General features: G+C 39.5%; 1 protein-coding gene across 2 annotated transcripts in view; it reads left to right on the top strand.

Moving 5' to 3' along the window:
- The first annotated feature begins 11,631 nt into the window (after positions 1 to 11,631).
- The window catches only part of pappaa (pregnancy-associated plasma protein A, pappalysin 1a), an 89,828-nt gene continuing 77,924 nt past the window's right edge, over positions 11,632 to 23,535 (top strand). For both annotated transcript variants that reach the window (XM_026921941.3, XM_026921940.3), the window contains exons 1-3: positions 11,632 to 12,851; positions 18,319 to 18,611; positions 18,881 to 19,650. In XM_026921941.3, coding sequence (XP_026777742.1) covers positions 12,434 to 12,851; positions 18,319 to 18,611; positions 18,881 to 19,650 — 1,481 coding nt within the window. In that variant the 5' untranslated portion in view covers positions 11,632 to 12,433. The remainder of the gene's footprint in view (positions 12,852 to 18,318; positions 18,612 to 18,880; positions 19,651 to 23,535) is intronic.

Here is a 23,535-nt window from a genome sequence, read left to right as displayed (position 1 = left end):
GATTATTTTCCTAGAACAGCACACCACTTTAGCCAAAGCCATTATCTCTTATCTATGAACTAATTATTTTATGAAACGCCACAATATTTAGCTGATACATTATAGCCTTATTGTAAAGATTAATGTCCTAGTCCTGTTGCTCTCTAAGACACACGATGCCCTTGGTGCCAGGAATACCGTAAATCTATATAAAATTTTACTGCCAGAGTTATGATCTTTTTTATGAATATCTTTTTTTCTTTTCTTTTATTTTTTAGGGCAGCAGTAACTTCTGGGTACTGTGCTCGTGACCGGAAGGACATTTGTTGTTTCCAATTCCAAATTAAGGTATTTATTTATTTATTTATTTATTTATTTATTATTGGTTTGTTTGTTTATATTTTCATTTTTTTAATATGTATTTTGGGGCAGCAGTAACTCGGTCATTTGGGCACTGTGCTAGTGACCATCGGATTCTTCGTTCAAGTAGGTACTTTGTTGCGTTTTGTTGTTATTTCATTTATTCATTCATCCATTTCAGGGCCTCATGGTAGGGCAAGTCTGTGTAAGTTGTTACAATAGAAATAAATAATTAGTCCCTGGCTCCTGGGCTAGTTTGAACAAAAGTTGTTTGAACAATGCTCTGGATTCCTCAGTTGTATGCTCTGTGCTTGAATTAGATTCAGCTTCACTTATAGGCCAATTTTTACTATAACATCTGCCAAATAGCTTAAAAAAATCAGGTAGTATTTGTGTAACTCAGAGAACTGCACTATGAGAAACTCATTGCTATTGCTGCAAAAAAGACACTAGGGGGCAGCACAGGACAGAGTTATGTTTTGCTTCCTGCATCCCTATTTTAGGTGAACCTCTGGGAAAACCCTTAAAGGTTCTGTGTTGGAGCTTACAATAGTAGAACCGTCAACCAGAAGAACACTTTATGCAAAATATTACACTATTAAAATTATGCAAGTATATTTTTGCTTCCTGTGACTCCATCAATCCTGTTAATTGTATTCAGTAAATTCATTACGTAAGGAATTAAACACTGGCTGTTTGCCAGTTTTTTATTAATAAAAGAATGATTCTTTGTATTTTTTTATATCCATTTATAGTTTCATTTGATGTTGTAAAATGTCCATGAAACAAGGTAGTTCCTGTTATTGTGTTATAACAGCTATGAAGTTTGTCATGTTACAGCAAAACCACAAAAAGCATAAACTCCTTTCCTGAAGATTCCCCCGTGTCGGAAAGCGGAAAGTTACAGCTGACACTGGAGACTCCTTCAGAAAACTTCATATCAGCAATTAAATACGTTTTTTTTTTAATTAATTTATATACAAACCATACAAGTCTGTGTAAGTTGTTACAATAGAAACGATAACACATTAGAACGAACACATTAATATAAACCTGTGATTTAAAATACAGCCAAAACGACTCAGAGCTGCTGTTATAAATTAATCAACACCATCTGACCAATAAGAATTGAGAATTCAACATTTCTGTTGTATAAAGATCTTTATTTGATCTTTTAGTTGATGTTTTGTTGCATTCCATCTTGTTTCCCTTTTTAACTGCGATCCTTGCACAATGACATCATGACTGCAAGAGGCAGCCAAAAATCTCTCAGCATGATCTCTTTAACACACCGGGAGAGGGAGAGAGAAAGGATGCCGCTGTCCAACCACCTTCAGGCAGCTCACAAGCTCAAAAGCAGGAGTGCTGCGAAAGTTATCTCAATTATTCCCCCATCGCAGGTCAGAGAGGAAATGATTTTGTCAAAGATCGAACAGTTTATGGCCTTGGGCAATAATGTTGGAATGTAATCCACATTGCGACGTCCTTGGATTTGGCCCGTGGTTCGTGGAGACAGTGTTGGTCTGGAGTTATTGGTTCATAAATAACTTATCAATTATGTTTTCGTAATAATTCACAAGCCCATCGCTGAAGCAGTAAATCAGGAGCCAGGCGTCTGCATTTATAATGAATGCGTCGTAAAAATCTATTTATGACATACTAATGAAGCTCTCTTAAGGAAGTAAGAAAGCTGATGTTAATTAAAGTTTCTTGATTTACAGTGTGGTTTGATTTTTGCAGCCTTTATGCCTCCTCAGTTTAAGGGAGGAAGTGTGTGTGCGTGTGTGTGTGAGAAAGAGAGACTGTCTGGATGAAAACTTTTTACTCAGGATCATTTTTTTGGCGCTTTGCCACGTGGTGTAATGTTTCTGTCTCCTGTGCATTCAAGATCTTTTTTTTTTTTTTTTTCTTTTTAAAACAATTCACAGGCTTTTTAATCTTTCTTTACACCACACTGTTGTTAAATTCTCAAATCAGAAGGTGTTGATTAATTATCTGTAACAGCAGCTCTGACAATATTTCCAGCTGTAATTCAAATTCACAGCTTTATATTAATGTCTTTGTTCTAATATGTCATTGTTTCTATAGTAACAGCTCATTCAAGGGCACTAGTATGGTGGAAAATCCACAGGGTCTACATCTAATAATAAACATGTTATTTAATGAAGGGGAAAAAAAAGATACTTGTTAAAGTTGTCTGTTAGGAGACGTTTATTTAACATTTATGGAAGGAGTCTCCAGTGTCAGAGCTTTGTAACTTCAAGTTTTCCGACATCTTCATGACAGAGGAATTTGCACTTTGCGGTTTCTCTGTAACATGGTGGTGTTATGGTGATTCAGCCACTTAAATAAAAAAAATCCAATATCTTTCAGCCTAATCTCTAGGCAATGTATCAGCAAAGTAGATCTAGATTAAAAATATCAACATGTTTCCCTGTACTGAAAAAAATAACAGAAAATCTGTTTACTTAAAATTCACTTCTAATGGAAATCTAAGGGGTCTAAGTTGTTGATTTCCATTGATATATAATATGTTTTGAATATGTAAACGTATGATGCAAATTCAGAACAAAAAGAATGTGAAAGACAGTCAAAACTTACTCAATCTTTCAACACTGGAACAATAGAGTAAAAAGTAGTTCCAGGTACTTGCACTCTTCCAATTGTTTTGTCATATTCATGACTATGTTGATAAGCACAAATTCTTCCCTTCGAAAAAGCAGTCCAGTCTGTGAAAGCATCTTCAAGAAGACTTGAAAATGTGTTCACTGACGAAATTCAACAACTTTCATTAAAAGTGATTTCAAAATGACTTAAATGCTTTGTTGTTGTTCTTTTCTCATGTTGAAATTCTTGTGTGATTCCCAATAGGCTATTACTGCAGTACATAAGGATGAGATAATGGAGATTACAAAATGGGAGAGTATTCCTTTCAGGTTAAGAGCTGGTCATCGAAAGGTTGTAGGTTCAAATCCTAGGGCTGTCAGAGAGCCAATATATTCTGTATCATTTATAAAGCTCTTTGAAAAACATCATCTACTAAATGAGTAAATGCAGATTGTCAAGCGTGAGCGATTTTAACAAGAGCAAAAAAAAAAAAAAAAAAAAAAGCATGCCCTGTTTTCATCAGCTAATGCTGTTCATAAAGTCTAATTATTCTGCAGCTCTAGACCTCATTAGTCTGATGCAAATGAATGATTTCCATGCCATTTCTATGAACATAGGTTTGATGGCACAGTGGGTGCAAAAGTAAGAGTCTGATGATTACATTTACATTTATTAATGTGCCACTTTTATTGAAAGCGACTTCCAACTGAGGCAGAAATCCAATCCAAGGAGCTGACAGTCAGATGAGGACACGTTTCCACCGAATGGCCAAAAACAAGTGCAAGGTAGTTGTAGTGTAGTGTGTTGCCACAATGAACAAGTATGTACAGTCAAGTGGCATACACTGCTCATGTTTTTGAACAGAAATTCACCAAATTGTCATACACCTAACTACAAAATGCAAATCGTTGCAGTGCAGAGTATGTGGCAGATACGAAATCACGGTCATGACCCTCTCACCTAACGCGAGTGTCGATGGCGGTGAGTCACAATGCAGACCGAACATGCTGTAATTGGACTTAATTGAGAGTTTTATTGCTTTAAACATGTGACGTCTGGGTCTTTTTATGGCCTCTTTCTCACACTCACACATATTCAGCCTTAATTCAAACAAAGTTTTAATTTTGTCCCCACGCTCTCCGCCTTCCACTGAAGGATGCGCTTAATTTGCGACATATATCTTTTGTGACGTACATTGTTCATGAATTCCTCTTTCACATAGACAATGTAGCAGACTGGAGTGAAGTGATTAGTTGAATTGTCAGCACATTACTACACTTCAGTCATGGATCTGGTGTCTCAGCCTTGCTAACTTGTCAGCAAGTCTTTGTTTTTATGGAGGCACGTCATCGTGACAGTACTCGACATGAGTCGACTAATGAGACCACTAATCACCTCCATATGGACGCGGCAAGAATCAGTTAAAACCGGTGTTAAACTGCATCTATTGTGGTGCTAATTGCTGTTTTTATTGCTTAGTTCCATGTTCTATTATAACACCATTATAAGTATATAATATAAGTAAATAACATCTGGTATAAACAGTAGGGTCAGAGTCTGTTACTAAGAACTGTTTTATTTCATCAGCTATTGGAAACGAATACAATTTTGTTAAATTGTGTTTTCTCATAGTTGATTCTATGAATTTTTTTATTAATACAAGGAAAAAATATTCACTACACTATACTAAGCCTGTCAACATGGTGGAGTTAAAATGGCACTGTGCATTAAATGCAAACAAACAATCATTATTTATTTAAATGTAACACACTACAATTTATTTGTGGTGTTAAATTTTAAAGTGGAATTATCTCATTGTGACTTGTTTATAACAAGTCACAATGATTTATTTGCATATCTTTACTTTATCATGGGACTTGTCTGTCTTGAATTGGGATTTGTCTTGAGAATTGTCTGTCTGTACCTAGGACATATCTTGGGTCACTTCTTTGCCTTTGCGACTTGAGTTGGTTCTTGTTTCTCCTTATTTGAGACATGAACAGCCGTTTGTATGCCTTTACTTGTGACCTGTCTCTTTTTTGGGGACTTGTCTGTCTCAGGTCTAGTCTGTCTTTAGTTGCCACACGTCTTGGGACTTGTCTGTCTTTACCTAGGACTTGTCTGGGGACTTTTTCTGTCTTTACTTGGTACTTGTCTTGGGAATTGTCTGTTTTTATGTGGTATTTGCCTCAGGACTTTTCTGTTTTTACTTGGGACTTGTCTCAGGACTCTTTTAATTGTCAGCCCATGCTATTTGACTTTTTTTTATAAATAAAATGAATCATGCAACTTAACTCTTTTGATGGGACTTGACTCTTGCAACTTGTCTTGGTTCTTCTCTGTCTTTTTTGGGACTTGTAATTGGTCTCGTCTTTCTTTAGTTGGAATTTGTCTCTGGACTTGTCTGGGACTTGCAAAAAGACTTGTATGTCTGTACCTGGGAAGTGTCTCCTTCCTTGGAACTTGTCTGTCTTTACTTAGTAGTTGTCTCAGGACTTGTCTTTGGCCTTGTCTGACTAATTGAGACTTGGATCTTGGATCTTGTCTGTCTTGATCCATGTCTCTGGATTTGTCTGTTGTTACATATGACTTGACTCAGTTCTTGGTGTCTTTAATTAAGATCTGACCAGCCTCTTGTATGTCTTTACTTGGGACTTTTGGGGCTTGTCTGTCTTACTTAGTCTTGGGATATGACTTGATCTGGATCTTGTTTGTCTTTACTTAGGACCTGACCAACCACTTGTCTTGGGACTTTGGACTTGTCTTGGGACATGCCTCTAGAATTGTCTGTCTTTATGTGGTATTTGCCTCAGGACTTTTCTGTTTTTACTTGGGACTTGTCTCAGGACTCTTTTAATTGTCAGCCCCTGCTATTTGACTTTTTTTTTTTAATAAATAAAATGAATCAAATAACTTAACTATATCCTTAGTAGTAAGTCTATAAAGACTTGGTCACCATTAGTCTCAGTGCAAACCTACAGGAACACATGTTGGCAACAAAACATCTTGGTAAATTGGCTACATTTGGTGCAAGGGGAAAAATTTGAATTTTCTTCAAACCATTCCCATAAAGGGCACTTTCTAGTAAAGGAGAATATCCAGGATCTACAGACTGTTACACGCAGCTCTCAAGCAGAGCTTACTTTTCACAGGGATTATCCTTCTAGCATCACTTCATGGGATGATCTATGATCCCTGAGTCGAAGAGCGTAAAACACATAACAAGGACATATATAATCCATTAATCCATCAAGTTAATCTGTCACTCTGGAGCAGATGAAATGTAAAAGCCGTCATGGTTTTTGAAGAAGATTTTCTGTGGGAAAAAGACCCAGAAAGAATGAGAGGGAAAAAGAAGAAAGGAAGAAAAACACATGGTAAATGTGTAAACAGGGAAGATGTTGACACACAGTGGAGCTGTTGAACATATACACTTAAGCGGTCGCTGTAGATGAGTGACAGACGGCGTGACCACACACAGCATTCCTTGCATGTTCAACACTGTTCCGGCCAACAGGCAATGAGCAAATGTCAAAAAAGCAAACATGGAGAAAGATCATTAGAGCTCTAGAGAATATAATCTCAACCATTTACAAACGAACACTCTCGGCTGAAAGTTTTTCAGATAATAACATACTTTTAGGATGAAGAGAAAAAGTGAAGAAGACGTTTTCTTTTGCTAAACAAAAACAATTTCTACTGAATCATATAGAAGCCTTATTTGAATGTGTGTCTCATTGGTTAGCATTTTAGCTGAAAATGAGATTGAGTTCAATTATGTCCTTTGGTTGTCATCATACGTCATAACTTTTTGAGATTTATTTCTTGTTTATTTCTTGCTAGTTTAACTGCTTACCCAAAGACGGAACTAAAAATGGGTCTTTCTCACTAAAAATTTCTGTTATTTGCTATTTTGTAATACAACTAAACTAAGGTTAGCTAAATAATATACTGTACATTAGATAGATGGATCTCTAGCTACTGAAGACTAGCTAACTAGCAAATTAGCTGCATATACTAGCAACAGAAGCTGTAATTCGCAAACACGAACGTGATCTAGTTTATAAACACACTCTTGGTTCGAGAGTAGAAAGTTTGGTCCACCATTATTTGTTGTTTGGAGGAATAAACAAATTTAACAGAAACTACGTTAACATCCAAAACACTGCAAAAGATGATTTGCAGCTGCACTACTGTCAGGGTTATAGAAAAACCAATCAACAACTTTTGACCAATCAGAATCGAGAATACAAAAGCATGCACAAACCTATGGTTTAAGGAGAATGTGTGATTATTATACGGTGCTGATCTGGTGCCTGTAAGCTTCCCTTACTTCTTAGAAACATTAGCTTAAGATTCCAGTACAAAATCACTAGTAATAAATTGTGATAAATAATGTGTTTTATAAAAAACTGTTTGGAAGTTTAATGCCTATAATACTGATTACTACTCATTATGTTTGATGTACCTCAGGTTCATTCAGAATTGTTGAAAACCCAAAGCTTTTAGATAAAAGCCTGATATAAATAGAGAGTAAGCTTGAATGATTATATTACACTGAGACAAAGGCAATGCTTCTCATTTTGAGCACTTGACCTCAGTGTGTTTTACGATATTTAAAATAAATAAAAAAAGAAAACTTACATTAATAACAACCCAGTCTGCTGAAGTAGCCACAAATGTTGTCTGGCCCTCACAGGAAATTTAACACCGACGCCCACCACAGAGTGCAATTTGGCATCAAGAAACAGCTTCATCAGCGCTGGTGTAATTACACCATTAGAGATGTAAAGACCAGAATTTATCAAGCGCAGTTTGGCATCTGACCAAACACATACTTGCTCTCCAGGTCTTTTGAGTTTGAAGATATGGTTCAGGGAAAATTTTAATTTGCAAAAAATTTTCCACTCCCTCTGAGTGTTGTCAATCAGCCAAGACATTTAGTGTCTGAGGTTTGCTTAATTATGTTTTATATTGGAGCTACGAGGCTAATGTTGCTAACAAACGTCTATCTCATCTAGAAGATGATGGGATCCATTTTGAGTCTGGCTCCATCTCAAGGGTTCTTTCTCAGGTCATCTCAGTTCTTTACTTTGCCACTGTCACCTCTGACTTGCTCAAAGCTGCGTTGTAATAAATGGCTATATTATCATTTGCACGACTTCCAGTAATTCTGGTTGTTTAGCTACACTCTTCTCTCTGGGAGAACTCATACACATTTTATGTAGAACCTACAAAAAAGTGTTTCTCTGTCAGAAATGGTTTCAAGCAGAACCCATTTAGGAGGCTAAATGCCTTAGCTGTCCACTGAACCCCCAAGAACCCTTCAAGAACCCTTTATCTAACAGTTTACCAAGTAGGAGACCCGTTTAGCTAAATTTCAAGTTCATAAATTCTACTTAGAACCCTTTCTGATATGAAAAAACTTCATTGTAGGGTTTTGTGTAGAACCTTGAAGGGTTGCTTCTGAGGGACATCGGAAGAACACTTAAGGGATTACTTAAAGAACCCTTTTAATTTTCCATTGAATCCTTAAAGAACCATTTAAGAACCTTTTTTTTTCCCCAATAATGTACCTAATTCCAAGATAGATGTTAAATGCCATAATTAATACATATACTCTTAGGGTAAAGAGTTCTTCAATGTTTTTTTTTTTTTTTTTTTGGATAATTAAGGGCTCTTTTGGGTTCTTATCTTCCAAAAAGGTTGAATTTGGACTCTTTCTGGTAGGGAAACATTTTGTTAGAAATAGAAATTGACTTTACCCCAAAGGGACAACTGAAGACCAATTAAGTCCAGAGACAATTTAACTCAATTTTAAACATCTGACAGGTTCTAGGTATTAATAAGAAAATAATGACCAAGTTTCTTTTTTTTTAATGTTGGAATTTTAGACTTATGGGCAAAGCTTAGGTATAAACTCATAAAGACAAGATTTAGGGTTAACTGTAGGTGCAAAGACAGACCAAATTGGTGGATGTTTGTTTGTGACTGTAACTAATTTGCTGTTTGGTTTGGCAGTTTTTGCTACCAGACATTAAGCAGAGCCTTAACCAGATTAACCTACAGCTACATTCACTCAGTTAAGCCGTTTTACGCTGTGTGAGTCCAGTCTTCCACGGTCTTTTACGATTATTACTTGTCACACTGTATGAGATGATCTCAATAAGAATTCTGTAACAGCCAGTGAGATAGCACGTGTTCTTCATGTCAGAGTAAACGATGAAGGTAGCTACTACGTTCTGCCGTACTGGGTGCTCAGCGACACAGCACAGGTTTGTAGCTCTTCAACTGGAAAGTATAAAATTAGTTTCACGTTGTCATAATAGTAAATAAATGCTATGAACAGTGTTTGGATGCTAATTAGCTAGCTACACACCTGGAAGCTGTAATTCATCCTCTGTTTCTTTCCATGTCATGTCCTTTTCTGTTCTGACATTATAGTAACGTTCTGTCTGCTGCCACAATTCAACAAACTGCTCTTCTTTTACATCCAGTATGTTTTGTTTATGTTTTTGCCACTACTGTGCTTGTAGCCGTCCTGTGAGTTTTGAGTTCCTGTGAGTCTTGGTAGCTTATAGACGAGTGTCGTAGCAGCGCTCACACTGAGATTTTAAGCAAAATATTCTGACACTGCCAGAACTTTGGTCACAGCTGCACTAATGGTCGAAATATCGTACAGTGTAAAGGCGGCTTTAGTCATTTACTTTAAGAAATAGCTTGGATGAAAAAAGATATAGGGTTTTTTTTTTTGTTTTGTTTTTTTTTGTTTTTTTTTTTTAAAAAAAAAACCCAGTCTGAATGTAGACAATGAACCAAGGCATGTTTGGTGCTTTCCAAACAGAATATACTGGGAATTTTTGTAGATGATGTAGTATCAGTTTATAAATACAGACTCTTACTGCTATTTTTCAAAATTAGATGTAAATCCATTCATTCATTCATTTATCTTAAGTAAGCACTTTATCCTGGTCAGGGTTGCAGTGGTTCTGGAGTCTATCCCGGGAACACTGGGCGTGAGGTGGGAATACACCCTGGATGGGACAATTATGGAAATTGATAATGTTAACCAAATGTAAAGTTTTGGGAATGTATTTGGAAAAATGGTAAAACTACATTTGATTTTTTTTTTCATGTTTCCTCAAAAAAGGCCCACTCAGGAACCAAACCTGGAAAGTAGTGATCTCATGCTTAAGACCCAAGACTCTTAAGACCACATCCGCAAATCCAAGGAATGAAGTACAAAAGGAAATATGTGGACTCGCCACTGCGACGTGACAAAGCCAGCCCCGGAACAAATATTTAACAGGGAGGTTTTATGACAAGCGACAATCCTCTGCTGTTCGTTTACACCAAACAAGCGGAAAAGAAAAGATGCTGTCACATTCCTCACATTATCTCCCTCCATATGGAGCACACGGGACCGGCCCTGCAGAGGGGGAAACGGCTCCGGGTGCAGAGGAAGTGAGCTTTTACATCAGCGAGGATCAGTAAATTCCTTTTTTATTGCTCTTTATTGTTATAGGAAGTGGTGTGCAGGTAAGAGATGGCATGAGGAATGCATGAAATCCATTAGAATAAAATATAATCCAAGTACAATATGGTGGGAGTTTCAGTGATGCAGCATGATTTCCTGAAGGCTCCTGAAAGTTTATTGATGTTTCAAGGTGCTGTGCAGACCAGTTCCTCAGACACATAAAATTCACTTTAAAAAATACATGATTTCTTTTTTTAATTTGTTTTCACATGGGATTTTTACATGGGATTTTTATTTTTTCCCATTTTATTATTATTTTTTTTTTTAGAAATAATTTATTTATTTATATTCATGTATTTTTTTACACATGATTCATTTATTTATTTTTCACATGTGATTTTTTTTTTACACGTGATTCATTTATTTTCACGTAATTTTTATGATTAATTTATTTTCACGTGATTTTTACACGATTTTTTTCACGTGATGATAATAATGATGACGATTTACAAATGACATTTATTTTTGCATGTTTTTTCACATGATTCTTTTTACACATGGTTCCTTTTTCCTGTATGTGATTTTTAACTTTATTTATTGTTTGTTTGTTTGTTTGCACATGATTCGTTTAATTTTACATGTAAATTTTTTTTTTTTACACATTAGTCATTTATTTTCACACATTAATTGTTCACATGTATGTAGGCCTATTTATCACGTGAAGTGTTTGAGTTCACGTGCAGTTTCAGGGTAAAACATGAAATGTGTTTCACATGTCACTCAGTCACTGGCATATAAAAACTTTCTTGGGGTGTTTTTGAATTCTGAGGCCCTAAGCAAGAGCAGGATAAAAGAAATTGCTTAGGATCATATGCTAGTAAAAAGTAAACCTTCGTCTGTTAATAAAGGTGATGCAAATGAGCTTTACTTGTAAACATTCTCAGCTTTGCCTCTGTTCCTTGGTGGCCCAAATCACTTGTTTGGTTTATTTGTCGTCTCGCTTCAGCCCTGAACTTCTCATGCGCTCCAAGAGTACAGGAGTGAAATGTGCAAATAGTAGCCACTAGAGGGATACACGCGCATGCACACTTCCCCCTGAGCGGTTCAGGAGGCAGGGGAAAAGTGCTCCTGCCTTCCCTGCTTTTTACCTGTGCGAGTCACTCCCCCCCCCCCCCCTTCAGCACACAAGAGGAGGAAGGACTGAAAAGCAGAAACTCCTCACTCTTCAAAGCAAAGCAAAGCATCGCGCGCTACGCAACGCAACCTGCCCTTCCTTCCTGCATGTCTGTCTGTCTGTCTGTCTATCAGTCGGTCTCTCAGTCTGTCTGTCTGTCTGTCTGTCTCTCTGCACCCGAAAGCCCCAGTGAGGATCCCGCGATACTCCTGAACCGCTGCAGCGCGCCCTGACCTCATCCGCTCGGCGCATCGCAACTTTCAAGCCCAAATGCAACTTTTAGGACTTTTATTCCCAATATGCAAGCTCTCGACTTTCTGACGCGCTTTTTGCACGCGTGTGGCATTTCTGACATCGTGTTGTGAGTGGGATAAAAAGCGCACAGGCGCACAGGCTGCTGGAGATAAATTCAGTGGGAGATGAGATGAGATGAGATGAGATGAGGGGGGCTTGATTCCGATTCCGATCTCAACTCTGATTGATTACTTATTAGTCACCCCCCCCTCCCTCCCTTTGGATCCCAGATCCGTTCAAAAGGCAACGTAGAGCACAGAAATGAACGCACTGCCGAGCGCGCTGGCGAGCTCCGATCCGAACAGAAGACTCACTTTGGTAAGCATGAGGAGCCTGGTGGCGGTTTATACAGACTAATAATAAGAGCCGGTGCTTGGGCTTGTTCAGCTCGGACTCGGATCTTCGCCTTGACAGCTGCTGAGAGGAAAATCTAGAACTTGCGTGCGTCCTTGCACGTTTCCAAATCTTTTTTCTTTTTTCTTTTTTCCCCTTTTTTTTTTTTTTTTTTTTTTTTTGGATAAAAGCAAAGTAACAAAAACATTATGAAAGTGTGGACTTTCCTGCCGTGGCTCCCTTGCCTCGTTATCCTAATCCTGTGCGTCGGGTCGGAGTGCGGCCCCGTGTGGAGGAAAGGCCGGTCCAAGCGCGAGCTCGTGAAGCTACGGGAGGCTCGGGCGAGCGTGCCGGGCGCGTGCGCCACCCGCCTTCCACGCGGCAAGCGTTCCGTGCCGGGGCTCGAGCGGCGTCTGCCCCGCCAGCGCCGGCGCGCCTCCGCGGCCGACGAGAGCGAGGACGGGTCCGTCTCCGCCGCATCTTCCGCGCACGGCCACGCTGTTTACTTTACAGGACGCGGAGACCAGCTGCGCCTCAGACCGGCGGAGGAAATCCCGAGGGGAAACTTTACGCTGGGGATGTGGGTGAAGCCCGAAGGAGGACAGCGCTCCCCTGCTGTGATTGCAGGTACGTGACGTGATTTATTTTCACCACAATGAATGAATTGCAGCGCGGAAAGACTTCAGCTGGGATCTCTCTCTCTCTCTCTCTCTCTCTCTCTCTCTCTCTCTCTCGCTTTTTTTTTTTTTTTTTTTTTGTTTAGGATGACTTGATCTGATCTCAAATCAATCAAAGTTTGAAGTTTCTCTGTGCGTAAAAGCGCACGTCACCCATGCAGATATGGCGTGGAAACGTGTGCTTTGTGTATGAATTGTATGATATGATCAGCTTCTGTAAGTGAAATCATCAGAGATATGACGGTGCGTAATCTAAAACATACAAGGGTGCACCCCAGATTTTACGCACGAAGTCTCAACGTGCTGCTCAGTAACAGTTCTTGCAATGCACAAAGTGAGTGCATGGCGCGTCACAGCTCGTGCATGCTCAATCCTTGTTATGTGTTACACATACCCAAATGAAAACTTTTAAACAAGTTCTGTTATCCCAGTGTATGTGCTGCCGCTGCTCTGGAGACAGCTGGCACACTCACACACTCTTCTCACACTTCATACTAACCATGCATTTTTATTTTTATATCAAATTGTTTACATTTTACGCATATAAGGTTCTGTATTTACTTCAGAGCTTCCCTCTGGCCATCTGATACACACTGAACCAAACAAGCTGTGGGAGAAATGTAGCTTGTCTATCAGGGTTTCCCCCGTTTTAGAGCACAAAGTTACACACACACACACTCCCCAACACTTCCACCCCTCTCACTCCAGACCAAATAAAGGAAAAAAAGGATTTACTCGCAGGCTTTGGCGCGCAGCACTTTGACGCACTAAACGGGACCGGGTTGCCAGATTTTATTTTTAATGGTTTCTTCCTTCTTCTTCTTCTTCTTCTTCTTCTTCTCTCTCTTTTTAAATTTTATTATTTATTATTATTTTTTTTACATTCACAGAGGATTGCTTTTTTTCTTACCATTTGTAATTCATGTACTGTATAATGTGCAATGTTTCATTCAGATGTAGATGTAGATATAGTCTAAAGGTAAATAGGAATGGAATAGGAACTAAAAACGTGGCAACCTTGTTTGGTGCGTTGTAAATCACACGCTTGACAGATTGTTAAAATGATGCCCTGCCAGTGATCATGTAATTATTGCACACACATGGTGTTGATTTTTGGGAAAGTGTGTAAGCGTAGAGTTGCCAGATTCGGATTTTAGCCCCTGAATTAAACCAAGATTGGGCTAATCTAATGAATGAGGATTCAAAATCTATATGTATATATGTATATTACATTTTTTCCAATGTAGTTTGGGACAAACAGTGCATAGCACAGCAAATAAAATGACACACACACACACACACATATATAAAACCTATATTTGATTTTTTAAAAAAATGTACTAAATTAAGAGTTTAAGCATTATTTTTACTGCAAGGCTTAATCCAGTAATAGAGATATTGCTGTGCAGTTTATGATGCTGAAATAGATTGGGCTGCTGTGTGTGTGTGCGTGTGTGTGTGTGTGTGTGTGTGTGTTTGGTGGGGAGGGGGATCTGGGGGGATGTGTGAGATCTGAACACAATACTCCCCCTAGTTGCTCTTTTCCCAGCGATGACATCATCTGTTTGAAAGTCGAAGCAGCCTGGGTCTTCAGAGAGCGGCGCACAGACACGGATAAGCCTTGTTCTATATAGAGTGGGAAAAATTCCTACATGACATTGGCGGTTTCCGAACAACCCCAGGCATTTTCATGGGAGCTCTGAGTCACGTTATTTGTCGTACTGTTTGTCCTTTACAGAGGAATCCAGATGAATTACGCATCAGGCATGACATGTAAAAGCATGCACTTGATCTTTGATTTGCATCCTGCCACTGGATGTCTGGTGGGTGCCGCTTAAAAAAATGCTTACTGCAAAAGAAGTCTTTTCAGTCTTTTCCCTGAGAGAAGCAGTCTATCGGTTTTCCCTTGGATGGCGGTGTTGTGTGTGCTGTTTGTATCAGAACTGGCGCAGCATCGTCTTTCTGTTTCACCTGGATGTCTGATCCAGGAGGGTTTTTATTTACAGCACAAACTAGATAAGATGGAGTAAAGTGACCCAGCTTAAACCTGAGACACTGGTGTATTTGGTATAATGCTCATCTAAAAATGGCTCAAAAAAAGTGTTCAAAATGCATTAATCAAGATTCCGTACCGTGTCACTTTCATAATTCAGGTTTCATGCCACTCGAGTGAAAAAGTCCAGCTTCTTTATTAGCCAGGTCCAGGCAGTGCTGAGGCAGTGAGTCTCGGACACACACTACAAACTGCACTGAATTCAGGACCTTGAACAGCGCTGAGGCGATGTTTGTGTGTCTACGGGAAAAGAGAACGCTTTGGATCAGCTCACGACCATAATCTAGTCTCACGTAATTACAGTACGCAGAGGTCATTACACGAGAACCGGCCGTTGAAGGAAGCAAGAGCTCAGTGAACAACCTGAAGTTCAAATCTTGTTAAAGTTGCTGAGACACTTGGCACTGAAATTCATCTCTAATAGTTATGACGCAAAAGGGACATTGCGAGAACATCCCATATCAAATAAAAGACAGTGAGAAAGAGAGATTGCCTAATCGGCACTTGCACAAGATGGTTATAAAACTGCAGGAAAAGCAGATTTGTATCAAAGATGACTTCTAGGTGACCTGTTGTGTAATTTTCAGAGAAGTGATGTATCAGATTCAGCTTTCTCCATCAGGGAAGTGTGAACTTTCAATAATTATTATTATTAAAGTGCCAGATTGATATTTTCTTTCGTTATACATGCCTTGTACCTACACTTATTGGAGTACAGGTGTCCGTTTGTTTCTGTGGATCGTTCTCAGTGCTGTCGCATTCTTGAATCTAATTGGTCAGAAGGCCAAATTAATTATCTATAACAGCAGGTCTGACACTAGCTCCAGCTGCAAGGCAAATCACAGGTTTATATTAATGCGCCCGTTCTAATATGTTATTGCTCATTCACAGGGACTTAAATGGCAGATGCTCCACATAAATGGATTAAAAAGTGTGTAAACATTTATATGGTTAAGTTTTCTTCCAACAGAGGAGTTTATGCTTTGCAGTTTCTCAGTTAAATGGACAGCATTGAATCCATGTATTCTAAATGGATACAAATACAGATATGAATAGAAGTTTCACTATTAATTATTTTTCTGGAAAGCCTGCCCGAGCAAACACAATGTCTATTAATATGAACAGACAGCGTTCATTCATTCATCTTTATTATCGGCCTGGTCAGGGTCGTGGTGGTTTAAATTAAGCTACTAGTTTGTTTATATTTTGGGAAACCAGCTAGATTTGTTAGAAAATGTTGCATGCAGATACAAACAAAAATAACAGCTGTGAGTATCTCACATCTCTAGTATGAACTGTAGTGATGTAGCTGAGGTTGAGGAACTGTTAGAGCCAGAATGTGACCCACCAGGCTGACAGTGCTTGCATTTCTAACTCTGGATTTTTTTTTTTTTTTTTTAGTATTTTTCTACAGGTCAACAAAAAGAAAAGAAAGGGGAAAAAAAAAACCTTCAGGTTTAGGTTATACCCAGTTTTAAATATGAATACAGATACGGATATTTTGCTAATCAGATGCAGTTAGTGGAATTGCATTACATACCTAATATACATCTTAGACCTCATTGCATGTTTTTGTCTGGGAAAATGTAAATTCTTTAGATTAATTGAGCGTGGCAGCCTTGTGACATGTGTTTACATGAAGGGCCCTACAGGCATTTTAGCACACCTTTTAGTTCGAGTGCTCACGCTGATAGATGGCAGAATTTTCTCACAGTGTCATGGCGAGCCTGTAATGTTTAACAGCGCTGACCTCTGAGGTCGGCCCCGACGCTCTGAGAGCACCGGCTTGCTTGTTGTTGACCCGGAGAGAACGTTCGCACACAGGGTTCTTAAAATCCTAAGAGGCGAGACATGGTGAGTGAGGGATGGCGAAGATCAGCAACAGGCTTAAACGATGTAGAAGGATGACTCTGTTTTGACTCCGTCTCTCTCTCTCTCACACTGTCTCGGTAGGTTAACACGCACTCCCTGTTTGTGTATGTTCGTTATAGGCATGTCACTTGCAAAAATAATTAGCGTGTGCATGCATCTCCATATGCTAGTCATGCCTCATTGCACATGCATGCACACTCCAGCATAAACATGCTCCTTTTTCTCAATCTACTGAGACAGACATATAGAGAGAGAGAGAGAGAGAGAGAGAGGAGGGTGGTGAGGGCATAAGTGTGAACCAGAGTGATATTAGTAAACATGCAACCTGACACATGCTTTCCCAGAGAAACAGGGGGGAAAATGGTGGCATTAGCATTTCTGGCTTAAATTTCCAAACCAATTAGTTAGGTGAAATGTGTATTAGCTGCTTCAGACAGTGCATTTTTTTTGTCTAGCAAAACCAACTGTCCATTAAAATAGACTTTAACAGCAGGCAAATCAATAACAATAAAAATAATTATCCACTTTTAAAGTAACGTGGGGTATAAAATTAGCTGGCATGATGGTGCAACTACAAGGTTTCTGGTTTGACCTGGAACTGTCAGTCCAGAGTCTTGTATGTTCTCCCCATGGGTTTCCGCTGGGTCCTCTGGTTTCCTCCCAGCAGTAGATGGAATTGGTTGCTCTAAATCGCCCCTAGATCTGAATGTGCGTGCATGGTTTCCTATGATGGACTGCCATCTTATCCGGTGTGTATTCGCGTCTAGATTCCTGAAGATAAATTTGGAGCACAAAATCCACCAGAATGTCTTGCCCTATCAGTGGAACTGTCTCATCCCTGCCACAGAATTATCTAGCATCTAATAAAACTCAGCTATATACTGTATGTATGCACTGATCTGTAACACTTCATCTAAAAACTGTGTTCATAAAGCTACATAACCTGCATAAGCTCTTCCTGGCAACTGACATAAATTTTTTAAGGTTTTTTCCAGCAGGTATGAGTGACTCGGACATACCTGAAGTTTGAGCAATGAAGCTATGAAGACAGCTATCACATATGCCAGCTTAGAAATGGTCATACGCTTATGTCAACTTGACATCAAAACTGAGATAAGGAGTCTTTATTATTATTAGACAATCTTATGTCGCGTAATTTCGGTGTTCTGTCGATTTGACATTAACAATGACATCAGCAGTTTTTATGACAACCATCTTGTGTTGGAATAAACTTTAATTACATGTTTATGTTGTCTTATGACTGTTGTCATAAAGGGCTTATGTAGGTACCATATAGATCTATGAACACCACTCCTGAAGTAAGATGATATCTGGCAAGCATCAACTCTCCATTCACATTTATATATCATCTTAGCTAGCTATGCTTTCTCAATCCTGGAGATGTTTTCCTCTCTCTAGATTACAACACAAGTTTGTGACCAGGATAGCGTTCATGTCTGATCCAATGTCCTACTTATTTTCTCTCACACAGGCCTCTTTGATAAGTGTTTCTATGCCTCGAGCGATCGGGGTTGGCTACTGGGTATCAAGACAGTTAGTGAGCATGGCAACCGAGATCCTCGCTTCTTCTTCTCTCTCAAGACGGATCGTGCACATAAGGTCACCTCCATCCACTCCAACACCCGTTACCTGCCTGGCCACTGGGCCCACGTGGCAGTCACGTACGATGGCATTTATATGAGACTGTTTGTGAATGGCGCTCAGACTGCTGTTAGCAGAGAACAGTCTGGAGATGTCTTCTGCTCTCTTACTAAGAAGTGTAAGGTAGGTCATTGACTTCTCTCTCCAGGCCCTGTTTGTACTGTACTGAAAACCTTGAATGAAGCATGAATCACTGATAGCTATGGGATTAGCATTACCAATAACATTTGAACCAATTGAATGTTGTCTTCTATACCATATGTCTTGTCAATTGTAGTATCTTCATCACCTCAGACATGTCTTGAGTCAATAGTAATAACAACAGGCCTGACTTAAAGTGTTTTGGCTCGAAAAATGAATGCATTGGAATGTAATCTAATCTGAATCCCAAGGTGTTGATGGTGGGCGGAAATGCCTTGAACCATAACTACCGAGGTTCTGTTGAACGAGTGACTCTGTGGCGTCAAGCCCTCTCTCAGCGCCAAATCATAAAGGACATGCATGGCCATGAGGACTCTCTCTATCAAGCGGAACTCATCATTCGGGAGAACTTTGTGCAACCTGACCGCAAGTGGCTGGTGGTGAAGGATGGGAATTTCCCGCAACCAGACGAAGGCCCTCGGGCTGGGCTGGCCTCTCTGGACACAACCCTAGAGCCGCCGGCCTGTGGGCAGACAGTGTGCGATAATGTGGAGGTTGTGCGCAACTACAACCACTTCTGGACCTTCCGGAGACCCAAGACGGTGCGCTACCGTGTGATCAACGTGTACGATGACGAGTACCGTAGACCCACCGTGACTGATCAGCAGATCTATCTGCAGCACCAGGAATTGAATGAAGCCTTTAGTATGTACAACATCACCTGGGAGCTTACAGTTCATAACGTCAGCAACTCCACCCTGCGTTCCCGGTTAGTGCTAGCCAACTGCGATATCAGTAAGGTGGGTGATGAGGACTGCGATCCTGAGTGTAACCATACCCTGACCGGATTTGATGCTGGGTACTGCAAGCCCAGAGCCCGGTGTGCTGAGCATAAGCCAGGCAATGGTGTGTGTGATCCAGAATGCAACTGGGAAAACTTTGCCTATGATAAAGATGACTGCTGTAACCCCAATATTACTGACGTCACCAAGACATGCTTCAATCCTGCCTCACGTTTAAGGTAAGCCTGAGGTGTTGATTCTGTCCAATTATTCATTTCTTTTTTCCATGTCATGTTCTAAAATAATTCACAGTGAAACTCATTTTATCTTGATGTTGAATGTACTGGCATTCATCACTACCTCTTTACCAAGAACTAGGGCGAGATTGACGTCACTCTCCAGAGTATGGGAATTTTCTTGTGGTTTTAAATGAAATAGGTTTTGTAGAATCTTTCACTTGTGCCCTGAGTAACTTTTAGACATATGACAAGTGCAACTGAGCCAACTTGGCAAGTAATTTCCATAGCCAAAAAAACATAGCCATCCTTGGCATTCCAAGTGGGACATAACTGTAGTTTTGCATTCCACTGGAATACAGCTTTCTGGCTATTTCACAGGTTCATGAATCATCCTACACTCTGGAGAGAATGCCTTGCTCAGTAACAAAAAGCTACATAGATGTTTTCCCCATTTGTATCACCCAATTCTCCATGTTTCCCATGTAGCAATGGTGACAATTATACAATCATTCAATTACAGTTCATAGTCATCTGTCAACCTACACAGTCTGCTACTAATATTTTCATAGTGCCAGCCTTGCCTTCTTTCCAGCTCTCAGTAAAGATGTAAATATATTTTTCCTCTGAGGAAGCATTCTAGCTTGTGGTTGTTAGCTATAATGCTAGCATTTTTAAAGGTTGACAAGTGTCTTAGCTAAAAAAAAAAGGAATACCTGAGGTCACTGGGGAGAAAGCACATGATGTTTACAATTTCTCTTCAGCCGTCTGGTTTGACTTTGGCTAGATCTGCACTGGATCTCTGTAGTACAGCAGCTGTTGCTAATATTGTAAAGACAGCCATATTTAAAGCTACCATGTTCACCTTGCTTAAAGCTGGAAGATTTATTGCAGAAGAAGTTGAAGTAGAGCATATACTACTTTGGAGGACAATAGGGATATTTAGGAATGTCCAGAGAATATTAAAAGAATTGACTAGCCAGGTTAAACATTACACATTTATAGTGCTAAGGTCTTATTCTGTATTCTGTGCAGTTTTATTCAGTTATTTTCCAAAATCAGCTTCTGGGATGCAATTAGGAATGACTAGACATAGTCTGAAATTAGCAAAAATGAGCACAGTGAGTGACTCCCCTGCCTTCTTGTCTGTTGAAATCCCTTGCGTTTCTCCACTGATTAAGTTTACAGTGTTTTCTATTAGTTGCTTGAACCCAGTCCAGTCCAGACAATTGTCTCCACTTGCATTCCTTAAGTACTTTAAGTGACTCTGTGTGCGGGCTGCTAGGTGACATCAGACTTGAATAAAAGCATTTGTATTTTTCTGCCGAAACTTATCCCATTGCAATCATCAAGGGGTCATTTATCATCAGGCATCTGGTCCAGTTACAGAAATCAGCAGCTGGCAAAGGCTGAGCACGAGATTGAAATATTACGACTGATGGGATAAAGATTGTTTCTTCGAGAGATGGTTTGAAAGGATGCCAAGGTGCAGAGTGTGAGGAGGAGGAGGAAGAGGAGGAAAAATTTGAGTGGCAGAAAGTGGGAGATGAACTCCTCGGGTGGTTGCCTGTTTTCTGTTGATTGTGGTACATCCAGGGAGACTAACCGAAGGCAGTGCTGCAAACATTCACCAACATTCCAACTTAATTGTGGAATTCTGGACCAACATTTCGCTTCACGCATGCGGAAACAATGGATGATCTGGGGTTTATTTTTGCAGACCAGAGTCTGGTACCAGTTTGCTTGTTTAGGAATCTGGCTAGAAGGAAAGGGAGAGACAGGGCTAGGAGGTTCTCAGACTTCGGTCAACAGTATAGCATTGAAAAATACAAATGATGCCTGCTTTGTTTTGTTTTTTTTGAAGGGTGCATGTTTTGTTGACATTTCTTCACTTGCATCAGGAGATGGTTAGTTTAAAACACTTGCCGACAATCTAACAACAAAGGGCTGTGTTTTTCACTTGCACGCAGTGTTTGGTACTCCACAGTACACACACTGCAGTGCTGCTACTTATGTGCAGGAGCCAAATGCACTGCATGTATGTGCCGTAAGTAAAATGTATGCCATGGCTCAGTTCCCAGAGAGATTAGTCACAGGTGAAAAGTGAGCATACCTGACCGGTTGTGCATTCATATCCAATATTCCATTGTGTCACATTAAAAGATTAGTTGAATTTCAGGGAGTGTATCAACTTTTCCACTGGGTCCTGACATGAAAGGCTTACCCCAGGGTTAGGGTTTGTCACCTGAACCCTAAGCCCTACAGTCTATAAAGACATAAACGTGTCTTTATAGACTAAAGTGTACAATGCTTTATGGGTCTGTTTGTTTTTATTTTTTGTAGAATTTATAAGAATAAAAGACAGATAAGATTTGGTCTGCAAGGATGTCCATCATCTGAAATTATTCTTGGGAAAATTATATTTACACGGCCTTGCAAAATGGAGATGATATTCCTTTTGATGAAGAAAAGTTTGCAGCTGTCAGCAGATCACAAAAAAATGTTATTATCAGCCCGTTATGGTGAATTCCCCCTGCTGACTCAAGAACTAAAATTCTACCCAGGTTGGTTTTATATTTTAATCAGTCCATCATTGGAATTATTCCTAGAAACTCTTGCACCGAACCAAAGGTACACTAAAGCCTCGGTTCTCAAAGTAGGGTCTTTTCATAAGACATAGCATAGCAAAAGAGAACCCACCTGGACAGAAATGCGTACATGTTAAAAAAAAAAGGAGAAAAGTCTGGTTTTAGGTTCTTGGGTTTGAGTTTTAGATTCTTGTAGACCATGGTGATGTGGTCACCACAGATTGGATTAGGATCTAGGAATGGGGAATCTGACTGTTCAACCTTCAAATACATTTGGCATAAAATAACAAAAATTAGCACATTTGGAGTTCTGCTGAATGAGTAATGAGGAATGTAGCCAATTTTTTTGACCGAATCTGTCTATTTTCATTGTTCTGCTCTGGTTCTTAATGATTCATTCAGCAATAGCCCAGCGCCAGAGAAATTCTCCCCCAATTTCCCTCCATTAATTATCCAACAGAACACAACTACTGGGCATGTGCCCATATTTGGTATAGTACAATGCATCTGGTATGTACAATGCATCTACATGCAAATTTGAGCAGGGTTTGTTTGCTTTCCAACAATGTCTCAGGAAAAAAAAAAAATACATATTTGAAAGAGGAAAATCAACATGGTTAGATTTTGTTTGATTTCATAAGAATGAAGGAGTAAGGAAAGGTATGAACACAAATACCTCATTTTGACTGATTTTGTTCTGAATAGATCTTTGAAAGTAACATGGTCTGGTGCGTATGTGGTAGGATACTTTGAAAATCTCATAACCTACCAGTTACTCTATAAAATATTTAGGTCTGCTACATTAAATCTATCCATTGAAGAATTGCAGCATGCTTGCACACTGCATTCTTGAAACTCAGTGTAGATTTTATTAGTGGCTATTCTATTGAATTTGCTATTTGCTTTTTGATGGCCAGTCCAGTGTTTCCAGAAATTCGGCTTTGGCCTCAGCTATGAATTTTCATTTCAGTGCATCAGTAATCAGGATGTGAATCCATGCACGTGGGTGAAGTTATCATCTGAAGCATCAGGTCTACAACTTAGTGTTATCAGCTATTGAAATGAAGAGTAGTGAAGTGTTTTGTTTGACTTAAGACCAGATGTGCCACTGAATCTGCAGTGATTTAATAGCACAAACTGGTAGCATTGGTCAAAGTTTGTGAACCACCCAGTTTTCCAGTAGTGGGTGGATATGACGGAGGAATGAATGATCACTTTAAAAGCACTCGCTTTGACCAAGGTGATGACAGCAGGCCCATGGACGCCCTCTTGGCTTTGTATTTGCTACAACTATGCCAAA

Source organism: Pangasianodon hypophthalmus, chromosome 27 (genome assembly GCF_027358585.1).
Source record: "Pangasianodon hypophthalmus isolate fPanHyp1 chromosome 27, fPanHyp1.pri, whole genome shotgun sequence".
NCBI classification, from domain to species: Eukaryota; Metazoa; Chordata; class Actinopteri; order Siluriformes; family Pangasiidae; genus Pangasianodon; species Pangasianodon hypophthalmus.
Note: the sequence above shows the minus strand (reverse complement) of the source record. Positions and strands in the feature narration are given on the sequence as shown.